At 37.3% G+C, this 16,204-nt stretch overlaps 1 protein-coding gene and 1 long non-coding RNA gene across 2 annotated transcripts; both read right to left on the reverse strand.

Annotated features, from left to right (window-relative positions):
• Positions 1-629: 629 nt before the first annotated feature.
• On the reverse strand, positions 630-1,495 carry LOC147310015 (uncharacterized). Its single transcript, XR_015125670.1, has 3 exons — positions 1,410-1,495; positions 1,176-1,307; positions 630-1,018 (listed from the first exon to the last, which is right to left on the reverse strand). It is a non-coding gene; the product is annotated as an uncharacterized LOC147310015 (long non-coding RNA).
• Positions 1,496-5,488: 3,993 nt separating this feature from the next.
• Positions 5,489-15,409, reverse strand: LOC147310016 (uncharacterized). The gene is made up of 7 exons (XM_086269039.1): positions 15,281-15,409; positions 14,485-14,541; positions 11,212-11,334; positions 11,000-11,074; positions 10,461-10,565; positions 7,249-7,314; positions 5,489-6,462 (listed from the first exon to the last, which is right to left on the reverse strand). Exons 1-7 carry the CDS (start codon positions 15,338-15,340, stop codon positions 6,397-6,399), a joined length of 552 nt encoding a protein of 183 aa, XP_086125165.1. The 5' UTR covers positions 15,341-15,409; the 3' UTR covers positions 5,489-6,396.
• Positions 15,410-16,204: the final 795 nt, after the last annotated feature.

Raw genomic sequence — 16,204 nt, forward strand, 5'->3', positions numbered from 1 at the left:
TTAAAGACAAGAACTATGTCTGTGTGTGTTTCAGGTCCTGCACTCTCAAAGACTGAATGAACCAGCATTGCAGCCATGGGTCACCGTGAGCATCACAGGGAAGGTTGAAGCTGCCCACTGCACCTGTAAGGCCGGAGTCGCAGAGACCTGCAGCCATGTCGCTGCTCTTCTGTTTAATGTAGAAGCAACAGTGTTGATCCGTGGCACAAGGACTGTTACAGATGAACCTGCATACTGGGTTTTGCTGGGTAATATGACCAAGATACAGCCAGAGGTTGGCCATAAGATAGACTTCTCCTCTTCAGCTGCCCAAAAAAAGGCTCTTGATCAAAACCTAAACAGACCATCTGTAGTGACAGGTAAAAGGAGCCGTCCTCAAAACAGAAAAATCCCACCTGCTACTTTGGAGGAGTTGTCACTGCTATTGGATACTTTGCTGGAACACAGTAAAGCTGTGGATTGTGGGAATGACCCATAATGTTTTATCTAGGGGTCTACATTTATGCCTGTAGTGCACTGCCGTGTAAATAATTTGCATTTACTGAATATATACTGACTGAGTACCACTGTTCAAAAGTTGAATAAAGAAACAAACTAATTTTTGCCTCTTTTTTTTTATTGAAACCACCTTATAGAACATCACATCAGTTACAATGTAGAATCCATGTCATTTATAGTTTACAAATGACAAAATGTTTACACAAAATCATGAGTGTTTACATGACATCACCCACTACTAACATTACTTTATTTACTGTATCTTTTGAAAAAATACAGCAATTTTAACAGCACAAGACTTAAGAATATTTAACAGGAGCAGGTTTCATTCTTCCCTGGTTTTATTATCACACTGTTCACCAAAACGCAGCAAACCTTCACCATCTTATCCAGAAGGGTCAACTCTTCACCCTCACATGGAAGAAGTAATCTGATTGGCATGGTGGTATGTTTGCAGCAGGTCCCTTGTGTAGCGCTGGAACCCAGTCACGATGTTTCATCCATTTCATAGGCTGGTTTGCTGCAATAATGCCAAATAATTAGCATCTCTATAGATAGAAGGTAGTTCTGCAAAATCACTCAGTAGGATGTTTGTTCTAATTTGCTATGAGCTCAGAGCGCATCGAAAATAAAACTAATAGGCTATAAAGAGTGATATGAACATATTTAGAACTTACCGGAATGAAAATGTCTGGAGCACCAACAGATATTTGGAGATGGAAGAGAACTGCACGTCAGCTCGTCTCACAGCTGCTATCCAGGCTAGACGCCTTCGTTTGGTAACATCAATACACGAGCTGCTCATGTTGCTTCCAGGTTGGGAAAGAATGAAAAGATAAACCATTTTCAACCTTATTCTCTTGCCGGTCATGTGATCGAACATTGCAGCCGACCACACAGCAAATACGAACCATGGCTGTTGTGTGTGACTTCGCTCCCTTTTCACTTGCGCTAGACCCCCAAAATGGCGGATCGGGCCAAAATCCTTTCCACGCCCACCCCCCGTGACATCACGCTCCAAAGCCCTATAAAGACAGGTAGATGAACAGGTGGTTAGTTCACTAAAGAGGCAATTAGATTATGTGCAGCTCTATAATGCTGGTGGTGAGAAGGAGAGTGATGTAACTACTGCTTCAACACTGCAATGATTAGATTTTACTCTGAAGCTTGTTACGAGTTATGTGGTGGAGGATATGCTACCTGTTTCAAGTTGGTAAGGTTTATACACGCATGCAAGATTCACTGTTCAAAGCGTCGCAGTGGACATGGTCAAAGATATTAGATATTTATTTTTAAAAAGAAAAGTATGATTCAATATTTAAATATTAAATAATATACCATGTTACTGCTACTGTCCTTTAATGTCAGTCATAAGGGTGGTACTTTAAGAGCCATATATTTTAAGAGGTCAGACTCATTGTGAAAAGTTTGAGAACCACTGTGCTAGATCACCTGCTGGGGAAAAAAAGAGAAGAAAACAAGCATAAAGACAACAACGCATTAAGGAAACCACAGCCTAGGTAAGTACAAGTAACATTAAATTATAAATATTGAGTGTTGAGCAGCACACAAGACCAACAACCCATGATATTCTTTGAGGCAGCAGCCAAGAAAGATAGTGTGTGTCTGTGCACTCCTGTGAGACCAGAAGTCTTGCTCTAAGCTGACTGATAGATACACCTCCCTTTTTTTTTTTTACTAGTTCACTGACTTTGAACACTGTACCGTGTACTACTTACCAACAGCCTTACTATAAATATTTTCATCCCTTGTGTTGGAGTGCCATCTTGTGGCCCAATTGAGAAGTGTTATACTAAATGCTAATGCTCTTAAGGGGTGGTATTAGATTGACGTAGTTCCTTAGCAGGTTTGTAGTGGAGGAATTGGAGGCCAGTTATATTAACGGTTAATATAAGGGTATGTTCAACTGGGTTTTTTTGTCCTTGATCATAGAAACCAGACCACCACATCCCTCTACACTAACTACTACTATATAACTACTATAACATAACTCAGCACTGAACTGACATGCACCATCCTGTATATGTATTATCCAGCTCGCATTACACACCATGCATGCACGATGCTGAAGGTTGTCGACCCTTGAGCCTGAGTGAAAGATTGTTGCCCTTCATTCAAGGGCTGGACTATGACCCAGTCTGAAAAATCCCCTTGATGAGAGGCAACAAGCTGGGGTGATTATCTTGACTGTCTTGCTACCTTTACATTGGAGGTTTTCCCAGTGGATGAAAGGATTGTACACTGCTCCTTTGGGTCAGAGATCAGATTTTCGATGTACCAGTCGATCTATGTCCCTACCTTTACCTAGGGTCACAAGCTTTGGGTAGTGACTGAATGAACAAGATTGTAGATACAAGCAGCAGAGCTTTCCCAGAACCAACTAACTAATGGTTGTTGCATTTGGAGCAGACAGTATGAGAAATGCCATACTCTATGTGGCATTTCTATTTTGCTTATTACGATTCTGATATAATTATAGAATATCTGAACAAATGTAGAAAGTATAGGTATACAATGTGACAAGCTTAAATGCACGTGGCTCCACATTATTGCCCCTCCTGCATTCTCAGGAGTTGGGAATTTGGTCACCCCCATCCTTAGCACTCACCATTCCACAGCGTTTGAACTGTTAACATATGAGGGAGGGACTTTGATAAATGATAATAATCATGCTGAAGTGGCAACCCCTAACCCTACTCAAGTAAATTTAAGTGTTTACTTCCAAAAGTACTTTTATTGCACCACATTCATTCACTCATGAGCTACTGTAACATGAATCAAATGACTGAATTGCAGTCAAGTTCTATAGAATCTTGCTAATGACCTCCTAATTGTATTCATGTGTGTTACAACAGGGACACATGAAAAAGTTTCACCGGCTGTCAACACCTGCCGTCGAGGACTGGAGTTTGAGACCCCTGGTGTAGAGGAGATAAAGGAAGCAGCAGACGGCTTTCAGCTGGAGCTTAAAAGAGTGCTGTCTATCAATCATTCAATCCAGACTTCAGGAGCTTGTTTGAATCACTCAATCAACAGTAATGGCTGTTTCGCCAGCTATTACCCGAACACACCCAGACACAAAGCCTGGAGGGAGGAGACAAAAAAACACACATACCCACACACCAATATGGGAGGAACCACACACCAAAACAGATAGCATGTGATCACTTTCCATAACATTTCATTGAATCATAACTTCACAAATTTAGGATAAAGGTTTATTCCTGACAAAGACTAATGATGAATTATTAATAATTTATTTTACAATCTCTGTCTTACAATACAAAACACCTTGAGGCTACTGCTGTTATGATTTGACGCTTTATAAATTAAAATCGAATTAAACTTAAAATTACTTAAAATTTAATAACTACATTCTATTGCATACAGCAGTGATGGGATGGCCAAACTGGTGTTTGCTACAAGCTTTTGCTAAATATATAACTGGTATAAATAAGTAACTAATATCCACGTCATCAGGCAGATTTATCCTTTTAGGTCGCCGCCTCCTGTTGAAATCAACCACTTAAACCTACCAAAGGGATGCATGGCTCATTAAAACTGAAATGTTTCAGTACTTACCCAAAAGGAACATCAAATTTTAATTACACAGATTTGAATGCTAAACACAATGGGGACTAATACTGTTCTCTTCTAAAATCAACTGAAAATAACAACAATAATCACTTAAAAGAAAACAACATTTTGAGCAGAACAATCAAATATATTAGTCACAATGTACCAGAAGTACTTTCAACTGTACTCAAAAAGCAATTTAACGCAGTTAAGGATTTAGCAAACCACAAGTTGACCATCAACACTGACTCAAATTCTAATCTTACAAGTGGGTTTAGATATCCTGGACAAGACCCCATTAGCACCAGCTTGCTTAAAGTATGTAACAAGAAGGGAATCCCTGCAAGAAGTTACAAGGGTGAACAACGTAAGTACAGATTTTACAGAAATCAAATGTAATGGAAAATATTCTATTTTCTTCTCACATTTAGATTTAGGTGTTTAGGATTTCACTGTAGAGTTTTGTATAACATTTTATTTCTTAGGTGACGAAATGTGTGTGTCAATATGATGAGGTGTAACTGCTTTGCTATGCTCAACTGTGCTATCTGCAGACTGCGTTTCTTTGAACGAAACTCCCAGTGCCAGATGATTACAACAGCAGTCCCCAACCTTTTTTGCACCACGGACCAGTTTATGTCTGGCAATATTTTCACATACCGGCCTTTAAGGTGTCGTGGATAAAAACAACAAAATAAAACCAGTACCAAAAAAGAAGATTCACTCATAGCACACAAGTTAACAATAAAAACCAATACAAACCCTGGAAGCCATAAATTTCACACCCGAGCATCAACTCTCGCTGCCCGGTACCAGACGGTACTGGGGGGTTGGGGACCGCTGCATTACAATACAAAATTCAGGTAATGCTGAAGCCAGGAATTAACTAGTCATCATACACCAAGGAACACAGCAATGTGTGGAGGTTTGACAACAATGTGAGGAGGTAAATGGAGGACATAAAGGCACATGAGATAGTAAGGCAGAAAAAGGACACATGGGAACACAGCTAAAAAGAATATACTAAAGAGATCTGAGGAAGCAAAACTGAACATAATGCACATGAGATAAAGACAAAAACAATTTTTTAAAGGAAGTGACAACAGAGACGGAGACTAGACAAGACACAGGGAAGGTAACCAAATCCAAAACCACTAAGTTGAAAGCTGAATCAACATCAAAAACCTAAAGCTCCAGCATATAATAATCCCAAGACATAATTACATGAACTGAAAAATGGGTAGGTAATCTCTGAAAGCAAGAGCAAAGAACAAAATAACTCAAAACAATGACCCAGGAGCCCTGACAAATACTCAGTTTACGCAAATGCACCTTAACTGGACATTGCTTTATTTTGTTTTGCTTTTACAACACAGAACAACCACAGAAAGACTTTTCGAGCGAAACTATGACTGATGTGCTTCCTGCACACAAAAAACAACAAGATATTTTTTTAAAAATGCATTCATTGTTTTACATGACTTTACAAGCACAGGCAGGTGTCAGGTTAAAGGTTAAAGGACTTGATTACTTTGAGGTGAGGAGGTTTTGGCTTTAATTTGAACATAATAAAAATTAAGATTATTAAATAAACAATAAAATTGACAGTTAATAAAGAAGTTAGCTAGCTTGTAACTAAGACTTTTTTTGTTTCATATACTACCATACTGCTAGAAATTTACCTCCAATAAGATTTAAAGTAAGAGAATACTTAATGTCATGTGGTGCGTGAATCATGTCCATGAGCCTATGGTTATTCTTTGCTATAGCACACTGAAAATGCTTTAATTTCGTACTTGACAAAACTGTTATTTTCTTCCAGTTTGACACCATCCAGATATTTAACTGGATGTTTCTGGAATTAAATTCAAGTTTTGACCTTAGTTGTTTTCTTCTTTCTTTCTTTCTTTCTTTCTTTCTTTCTTTTCTTTCTTTTCAGTAAAATCTACTATCCTCAACAACTTCAGTCTCCACAAATTAAAAAAGATTTCAGTATATTTTTTCAAATGTTTCTGCACAGGATTACTACAATACAACATAACATCAAATAACATAAAAGAGATATTAGGCTTTTGAAAAAATGTTTTGCTATTTATGTTGTACATAAAAAAGCTGCAAGAAAAAAGTCCCCCAGCCATATATCTCCTGCTTCTCCCACTCTATAAAAGCAAATATTACTTTTTTTTCATAAAGGACAATTTAAAAAATCACCATCATGTCCTGACCTCTGAGTCAATTTGTTACAGCCTAACTCAGTGCAAAGGTTAAAGTCAGAGTGTGTGGCTTCACTTCAGTAGCTCCTCACGACAATGTGTCATTATGTTTGACCTGATAAATCATGAAGCAGGTAATGAGCAGGCCCAGCAGCTATAAAGACAGGCAGATGAACAGGTGGTTAGTTCACAAAAGAGGCAGTTAAATTAAAAAAAAAAAGAAAAAAAGTTGCCGCTCAATAATGGTGGTGGTGAGAGGAAGAGAATGCTGTAACTGCGACTCCTTCAACATTACAATGACTAGCTTTCCAATGAAGCTTGTTACTAGTTGTGGAGGATATGCTTCCTATATCAACTTGGTTTAAACAGAAGTAAGGTTTATACATTCAAGCAACATTCACAGTTCAAAGCATCACAGTGGAGGGGAGGAGGGGTTGCTTCTCCTTTCCGAAACTGTAGCAATCAGAATTATTGTCTGAAGGCCAAGAAAAATGCCCAACAGACTTTTTTTTTTCTTTTACCAAGTCAATCATTACGACTTTTGCTATATTGGTCCACTTCATTGTCGTAGTTTATTTGATCTTTATTATTTATTTATTTATTTTACTTTTAAATTATTACAATCAGAATAGACCAGCCTGATGAACAGGAAAGAGAAAGCCAAAAATAAAAAGAAGTTGGGAAGACTATTAACAGGAAGATCAGTTTTAAAGTTGTTCATTTTCGCTAGCTCAGTGTAGTTTCTCTTTTATCACATGTATTTATTTTTAGGATATGGATCAACATGCAAAGGCATTCTCAGCAAACACTTATATCTGTATTATTAATAGATAATGGTGAACAAGCAGATACAGTGAAATATTACTAAATATTATTTTATTAAATATAGAAATCTTCATAAAAAGCACTAGATACAAAGGAAAAAAACAGTGGCACTCACTGCTATGACAGCAAATCCAAAGCAGAAGCCCATAGTGATCTCGGTTTGGACGAACTCCCTACAGGACTGATAAAGTGGAGGGAAAATGGTCATTATTTGGTATATAACTGACAAGCAGACAGCAACACCAATTTCATCTAATAATAGGTCAAATGTAGACCTGGGAAGTAACGGAGTACAAATATTTTGTTGCTGTACTTAAGTAGAATATTCAGGAAGTTGACTTGATTATTTATGTTTCTGACGTTTTGCTTTTACTCCCTACATTTTAAAGCAAATATCTGTACTTTCTACTCCTTACACTTTTAGAAAAGACATGCCTTGAAACATAAGCCTGAAAAGTAATATACTAGAAGACAATCCTATTAGTGTGTCACTATGTTGTATGGTATCACATGCAAAGATGTAAAAGACGCTAACCTACGTAATTTATGCACAATATATAGCGCCATAAATAGTTGGTTAAAGTTACGCCAGTGTGGGTGTTTTTTGTTTGTTTGTTTTTTAAATGAGTGCAGATTGCCATAAGCTGTGACTGCAGTTTTCTGTTCAGTCCTTGTGCCAGAAGAGGCATGTTGTTTTGTTTGTTTGTTAAGCCACTTAAATGAACCTAACAACTGGTTTGTGGAGTGCCCTAATGGACACTAATTTTTGCTCAAAATGTCATTAATTTGTATGAGGGGTGAGAAGAGAGCGATGGGTGTCTACATTTTCTCCAGCCATCTGTAAAACACATGGAAAACTCTGCCATCGTTTGGGCCTGCTTTTCAGCCAATTATGTTAGGAATCTATTCCAAATTTATGAAATTATGAAGTTAATTATGAATGTAACATCATACATTTATACAGTCCAAAAGTTTAACTGCACTGTTGGGTCTTAACAAGGTTCCAAGTAGTGCTTCAACATGCAACATATAGAAATGAGAGTGAGACAAAACAAAAAAAGTCAAGTGGAAGACCCAAAAAAATTTCACCAGCACTAAGCTGAGTACTGAGGATCCAATTGGTTGTCTGTCAAAACACTGGACAATCCTCGACCCAAATTATGACCGATACCGGTGCCAACTGGTGCAGTCAGCACCAGTAACCATCAGACGGCATCTGAGACTGAGGGGCTTCAAAAACGATAAGCATCTTTAATAGCTTCTTCTCCTCGAATGCCACAGAACTAACTGTTTGGACTTTGCAAGACAGCACCAAACATGGGAGATTGAAAGGTGGAAGAAAGTTTTATTCTCTGATGAGAAGTATGGCGGCACAGTGGAGGGGACACCATAATGGTCTGAGGTGCTTTTTCCTTTAGTGGAACCTTGCAGCTTCAGGAAGTGGAGGGGCATCGAACGCCGCTGGTTATGTCCAGATGTTGCAGAGAGCATCCCCAATTGGGTTTTTCAACAGGACAACATTACAGTATATAATAATGGATTGCATTTATGTAGCGCTTTCCGAGACCCTCAAAGCACTTTACAATTCCACTATTCATTCACTCTCACATACTGGTGGAGGCAAACTACAGCTGTAGCAGACTGACAGAAGCGAGGCTTCGGCTCCTCTGGCCATCACCGGTAGGTGAAGTGTCTTGCCCAAGGACACAATGACCAAGACAGACAGAGCCGGGGAACGAACCGGCAACCTTCCGGTTACAAGATGAGCTTCCCAACCCCCTGAACCACCTTTTGGCATTTGCCAAAAGGACAAGGGACTTCTTCCAAGGGAATAATATCACTCTTTTTGGCCATCCTTATGCTCCTCCTGATCTAAATCCAATTGAGAACCTTTGCGGATGGATGGCAAGGGAAGTTTACAAAAATGGACAACAGTTCCAGACAGTAGACCAATCAATCAAGCCTTTTATTTGTCACATGCAAAGTTTACACCTGCAGTGAAATTGGAGGAATGCTCCCACTCACATCATGGAAAGGCTTTGTGGTCCTAAAGTTTTGATCAGCTGTAAAACAGCCTGTTTTATTTTAAGCATTGTTTTCAATAAACTGCAGGCTCAAAAATGTTTTGTTTCACTCCCATTTCTTGTTGCATGTTAAAGTTCTACTTGGAACCTTGTTAAGATCCAACCATGCAAAATAAGATTTTTGGCATTTTTAAGTGGTCTTAAACCTTTGCTCAGGACTGTGTAAATTGTATTATAGGCAACAACTTCATTTTTCAGCTTGAGAGTGATCCCAAACACACAAAAAATATACATGAAACATAATTATTCATGGAGTGCCCTCCCTTGAGCCCAGACTCCAATATTTTGAAGCAGTGTGGGATCATCTTGACTGGAACCAATAACAGTCAAAATCTGAAAGCTTTTCACAAGTTCAGGCTGTGTTAAAAAGTAAAGGTAATACCAAATATTGGCCCCCAAGCTCTATTTTTATAGAAAGCCATGGGTGCCAAAATGAATTCAATAAATACATCATTGAATAAGTAATTAAAGGTTTAAATAATTATTTAGTCCAGATTTCCAGGGACAGTCTTTGTTTTCCTGATGAACATCAGTAATATAATCATAGACAAATTTATTCCTTTTTCATGTTGACTGCAAACAATTTTACATATATGATCATAATATGTAAAATTACATACCTAAACCATAATTGATGACCTCATATCAAATTTGTACGTAGACTGAGACTGTACCTAGACTGTTTGAATTGTGTTATACTATCTAATCTTTATTCACAAACTCTTAAATATCAGCAATTCTGCAGGTGAGAGAATAAAAGTTCAAACTGTCGGGAACAGGTTATATCGCTTCAGTTTGAAATCAGCTGGAAGCGCAACATTTTCACTGATTCGTTTACTTACAGGATGTTTATGTGATTACAATGATAGGTTTATTTTGGGCTTTCATGCTCAGAAACATAAGTAAATAAAAACCACAGTCTTCTATCTTGCTTATTATGATTATGATATAATTATAGAATCTCTGAAAAAATGTAAAAAATATAGGTATACAGTGTGACAAGCTTTAAATGAATGTGCCTCCACATTATTGCCCCTGATGGATTCAAAAGACATTGCCATCATTTTTAATGAAATACTAAATGCTGTTTAGTGGCATTACTACTCGTGGTTGCATAGTTTACATCACAGATAACAGATATCCATATGGTCGAAGACCAGCTAAGGACCAGCCAGGTGGATATTCTAAGTGACTTTAACTACAAGGAATATTTGACATTCCAGTTCAATTTTATAAAACCAACCTGAGGTTTTGATGTGCATTCATATCCTCTTGAAGACCTGCATTCACAGGAGTCAGGGTTTTGGTCGTGCCAGTCCTTAGCACTCACTATTCTGCAGCATTTGAACTGTCAGCAAATGAGGGAGGGACATTCATAAATGAAAATAATCAACAAAATTCTACACTACTGTGTTTTTATCACCATGATGATTATAAAATCATTATCACTGCAAAACAATTAAATCCAGAAAATAGTGAATATCAGTATTAGATGCAATCAAACATTTCTTTGACTGCAACAGTGAAAATATTATCTAACTCAAATTTCAAATTTTATACCAAGCTGGATAGCAATGTGCATCTCTGGGGCCTTCCAGTGCTACTGCTAAGTATGGACAGACTTGACTATTCAAACGTGAGACCTCAATCTGACCCAGAAACCAAACAGCAGTTTCCATTGGAAAAGCTGACAGAGTGAGAAAACATGACCAGGAGTGTGCTTGTTGTTTGTTTTATAATAATGCACTTGTGTAAGACTGGCAGCATCAAATTTTTTCTGACCTGGTTTCTTTCAACAGCTGCAATGATGCCAAAGATCATCATGCTGATCATTCCAATCCCCATGAGGCCTGCGAACTGTACATGGAACAATACTTAGAACATTACCACATCATCATTTTGTTCTAGTTTTGTTCGTTGTAAAATTAACAACAAAAAGATAAACAGGTATCACTTTCTTTGTTATCTTGTTTAATGTGGACTCTTGTACTTACTATTGTGAGCATGAGGACTTTCTCAGAACATGCAGCATATATTCCCAGGATGGAGACACCTAGGGCGACAATGGCAAACAGAAATATCCAGCCCAAACCTGGCATAACCATATTTGACATGTCCTCCGGGAAAATAGGGAAACAACACAAACAAAAATTAACAAAGCATCATTTCTTGGAATGAACAACATTGTTCTGTCTTGAGTGTTTATATGCTAATGGGACAAATAAGTAGCCCTGAATATTGTATTTCTATTGTTATACATCAGAAAACTGTGAAGCTTTTATTTTGATATGTGCATAGACAGGAAGCAGGAAGTGCAGAGAACATTGGAAAAAGCATGGCTACACCTTTGAAATCTGTTGTGTTGAATCCAAAATAATCCTTCAGAGGAGTCCTTCAGAAAGCAATGGTGTTTTGTGACATTATTTTCTACCTTCTTTGAAGTACAGTAGTTGTAGTTTGTAGCTTCTGAGCTAATGATACAAATGTATGCTCACCTGCTTATTTTTTGTTGTATTATTATTCAGATGTATATCTACAAGATACTTATTTTGTAGTCTCCTACGTTACTGCCTAACTATAGTTACCTGCTGATTATATGACAATCCATTAAGAGTTTTGTTTTATGTGTTTTTCACTCCAGTTCAATGATGTCAGGTCAACAGGATTGCTATGTTCGAAGTCATTGAAGGAGCAAGTATGCTCACCTTCCTGGCTCTTGAAAAGGAGTTTGGCTGGTTGTTTATCTATGTTCATGCTCAGGGACTTCAACACATAGAGAGAACAGTACAAACACCAAAGACAATTGCCCAAGAAAACAGGTTTGTAGGTTAAGTTACATTTAAAATTGTTTAAAATATTTGAGGTGGTAGGTACTGGAGTCCAATAGAAACGGAAAGCATATTTAATTAGCTGAAATGAGCCAAAACATCACCCCATTATGACATAAGATATGGTTCATGACTAAATCGTCCTCAGTGCTCATGAATGCATTTCAGGGCATTTGCTTCAGAGCACTACTGAACTCTTTTACACTATAACAACAACGCAATATAGTTTCAACAACAAGTCATCATGACATCACGACTTTATCATTCATCCATTCCTCTTCTACCTCTTGTCCAACTCCTGGAGCCTATTCCAGCCACCTCCTATGTACATCCTGGACAGGTCGCCAGCCTGTACCTGGGCTAACACAGAGAGAAAGGCAAGTATTCCTGCTCACAATCATAATTTAAAATCACCAAGTAACCTAACCCCACTAACTGCATGTCTTTGGACTGTGGGAGTAGAGACCCCGCACAGACACGAGGAGAATATACACACTTGAGCAAGTATTTGCATATTTGGTCCTCAGCCGCTGTGGTAACTGCACTTTAGCAATGAGTGAAACCCCTGGAATGATAACAATGCCTACGAGCTGTTTTAACATTTAGCTAAAGTGTGCACACGTTCACAGCGTTTATCAGCCAAAGAGCAAAGATTGCTCTCCACTAAGTACAAGCTTTAAACACTGATGGATGACCTCAGAAGCAGTCTGTCATACATGACACTGACAATGATGTGAGCAATATTTGTGCATGTCTGCAATTTTTAATCAAAAAAACATCCAACTGCCCCCTAATATTTTTTTTTTACATTACTTTACTAAAGAAAACGTTGGCTTAAAAGTCTTATTATGTTTTAAAGTTTACACTCCTAATCTGTCTTTCATGTACGCATTTCACCAAAGACAAATGTACAGCCAAACAGAAATTGTTCAAGCCTCTGATGAGTATAAACTATGTGCTTTATAGTCTTTCATTTCTCTTACGGTGTGCAGTAAGTAAAGAATGGTAGCCGTTGCTAACCATCGTTCATCACCCAAAAAAACTGAGCTTATAAACATTTCTCCAACCCCAGTTCCAAAAAGGTGGGAAACTTCCTAAAACTTAAATAAAAATAGAATGAAATGATTTTCTGACCTAGTAAACCCAAATCTTATTCACTATAAAATACAGAAAGCATATTAAACTGGAAAAATGTATAATTTCAAGAGACATGTCTCAAAGAAGTTGAGAAATCTAAAAAGTACTATAAAGAAAAGACGTGCACCAATCTGCTAAAACTGTGTCTACAAACTGAGGAGCAATTTCAAAAAAATGCTCCTCAATAACAGATTAAATGCTGCGTTGAGGCTGTCATTTTTAGCATCTATACGTAATGACACACTGAATTTAAAGATTAGGCTTGGACTGACTGGACATGAAATGGAATTAAAATAATAAAGGTAGTAAGTCAGACTCCGGGGCACTGGAAAATCAAATACATAAAATGAAATAATACAAAAATTGAACATAAATAATTTCTTAAGTCAAAAATAAAGAATCAGGAGGCAAAAACAAAAACTCAAAAGGCTGATTTGAAGACCCAGGACAGTAATAAAGTATATAATCTCTCTGATTTAAAGCGTAGTTTGTGTTTTGATTTTGATTAAATGCTCAGTTCAGATTGTGTAAAATATTTTTTTCAGAAATGATTGTATTATATCTGTCACGTCACTGGGTTTGGTGACCCAGTGCTTGTGTTTTTGGCTTAAGTTATACTCTTTGAACTATGGTTTTCTGTTTGTATTATATTTATAGTTCCTGGTTTCTAGGTTTCTGTTCTCTGTGTGTTCTATGCTTAGTCTTAGTTTTCTGTCTTTATTTTTTCCCTGTGTTCTACGTGTAGTTACTTTTATCTCTGTGCTTCCTGTTCCCTCTGTTCCAAGGTCTGTCATGTTTCCACGTCTGTGTGTCAAATATGGGTCGTTATGTCTGATTTGTCCCAGCTGTGTTCCCACCCATTCCCCATCCTCTTGTTGTCCTGCCTGTGTATTTAAGCCATGTGTCTACCTTTGTTTGTTGTTGATTCGTCTGCTTGTCATCCTGTTTCATCTGTGTTTCTCCTGCTGCTGGTTCCTCTGTGTTTCAAGGTTTTTTCCCCTTTTCCTGGTTCTGTGTCTCAAGTTCCATGTTTCTGGTTAGCTTTCCCAGTTTAGGTTTATCTTAGTCTCTAGCATTCTCTGCTTTTTTGTGTGTCTTGCCTCCCACTGTAAATAAAGCTCACGCTCAGTAAGTGCCTGCTCTTGAGTCCACACTCTTCACCTCAAGTCAGATCGTGACACCATCATATATTAACTATTTTTTGGCTTTTTCAGTTTTTGTTTTTTTTATATATTCAAATAATCTCTAGCTTGTGTCTAAATTGGTACAGGTGGATTCAAAGGACATGTTGTTGTTTCTTACCTGTGTGCTGTTGGCAGTACGCTTTACTACCAAGGGAATAAGTGTACATCCCAGGATCTGAAGAAACAGAATCACAATATGTTAGAATATGTGATGAACTCGTTTGCTTATCTTTCAAACTATAAATTAATAAAATGGTAACTATCAAATTTGATTTTCATATTGAACTTTACATTTTGTATGAAAAAAAAAAAGTTTAACATACATTTTCTAATGCTCATAACTTTTTAAGTTACGTGTCATACCATCAGTTAAGAAAGCACATGATTTTTCTTTTTATTCCTCGGGGTTGAGATCAGCTTTTCAATTAAGTTATTGTATGAAAGATGTATTTTCTATAGTCATTGATTTGATTGCATACTTTTTTATTAAGATTTTTTGCCTGACTGGAGAAATATATATTAAAAGCTAATCAAACACCTCATTTAATGCTTCAACCTCCATTGCCTTTTGGTTATTACATTACTACATTATTATATTACTTTTTTTTAAAATTTGATCGGGGTGTTATTTATACATTTAAAATCTATTTGCACTTTATGAAGATTTTTTTTTATTTACATCAAGTATAGAAAAAAAAAATGCTGTTTTCTTTTCTTTGAAGTGACCTTGGCCTGTCTGTTTTTTGTTTGGTTTATTTCGGGGGCGGGGGGTGTTCCTCTTTAAGCATACCAAAGCGAGTAAAAGCTGAAAATCTTTTTTCCATCTTTTTTTCTTTCACCCCCCCCCCCCCCCCAAAAGTAAGAAAAACAACATACACTGAAATAAAATCAGAAACACCAAAGTTTCCACTTACCGCAAAAAATGAGTTGAAGCCAATAAAAACACGCTTTAGCGGCGAATTAATTTTTCCCATTTTGACTTTGTAGAGTGTGACTAACGAGAGGTGAAGTAGACTGAATGTAGTGGAGTGTGGTGATGTGTAGCTTTGTGCACTCTGATAAACTTGCCTGAGAGTGAAAGTAACTGCAGGAAAACCCAGAAGTAAAGCACAACTGAAGACAAACCCTCACATGTGAACTTTACCCTTCATGAACTACAACCTGAAAACCAGAAACCATTTTCTTGTTTCATATATAGATTGCTTTTCTCTTGTTACTACTTGATGCTGATGTGGCTTGAAGAAACCTTCAATTGTTTTTTAAGAGATTCATTCTTTATAAGACATCATTTAATACAAAGTTGGTTTTTTTTAACAAAATGACACCAAATGTTATTTAAATTTTTATTCAAGTACCACCAAAATAATCATGTTTAACAATCAACACAACTGATCTAACCACATTAAACAAAGAATGAGAAAACATCAAATGAAAAGTGAATATCCTGATGAAATATTTCTTAAGTTCATAGCTAGGATATGTGATAAACAAACATGCAGAGTTCAAAATAAAGTCTGTGGACAGTTAAGATACTATGTATATCGGGGGCATCAGACTTAAAGCCCAATTCAATTCTATCTGGCCCGTGCGATTGTTTCATGAGTCAGTTATTAATGGCTCGTTAGTTTGTGGGAGCCTCTGTTCAGGCTTCAGACCCATTGAGAATCCATACAGGCATGGGTGGGCACACCATGCGAGCCAATAATGTAAAAGAAGGAATGGGGCAAATGTTCCACAGGAAGTGTAGTGGTACAGGCCACATAGAAAGAGAGAGAAGGAGCTGGATTAAATGCTAGCGTGTCAGAAAAAGTAAAAAAAAAAAAAAAAAAAACGTGCAA

The sequence above is a fragment of the Aulonocara sp. 'chitande type north' Nkhata Bay genome, linkage group LG17, assembly GCF_057382095.1.
Source record: "Aulonocara sp. 'chitande type north' Nkhata Bay isolate Kocher_YH1m ecotype deep benthic linkage group LG17, A_spYH_male_GT1.1, whole genome shotgun sequence".
NCBI classification, from domain to species: domain Eukaryota; kingdom Metazoa; phylum Chordata; class Actinopteri; order Cichliformes; family Cichlidae; genus Aulonocara; species Aulonocara sp. 'chitande type north' Nkhata Bay.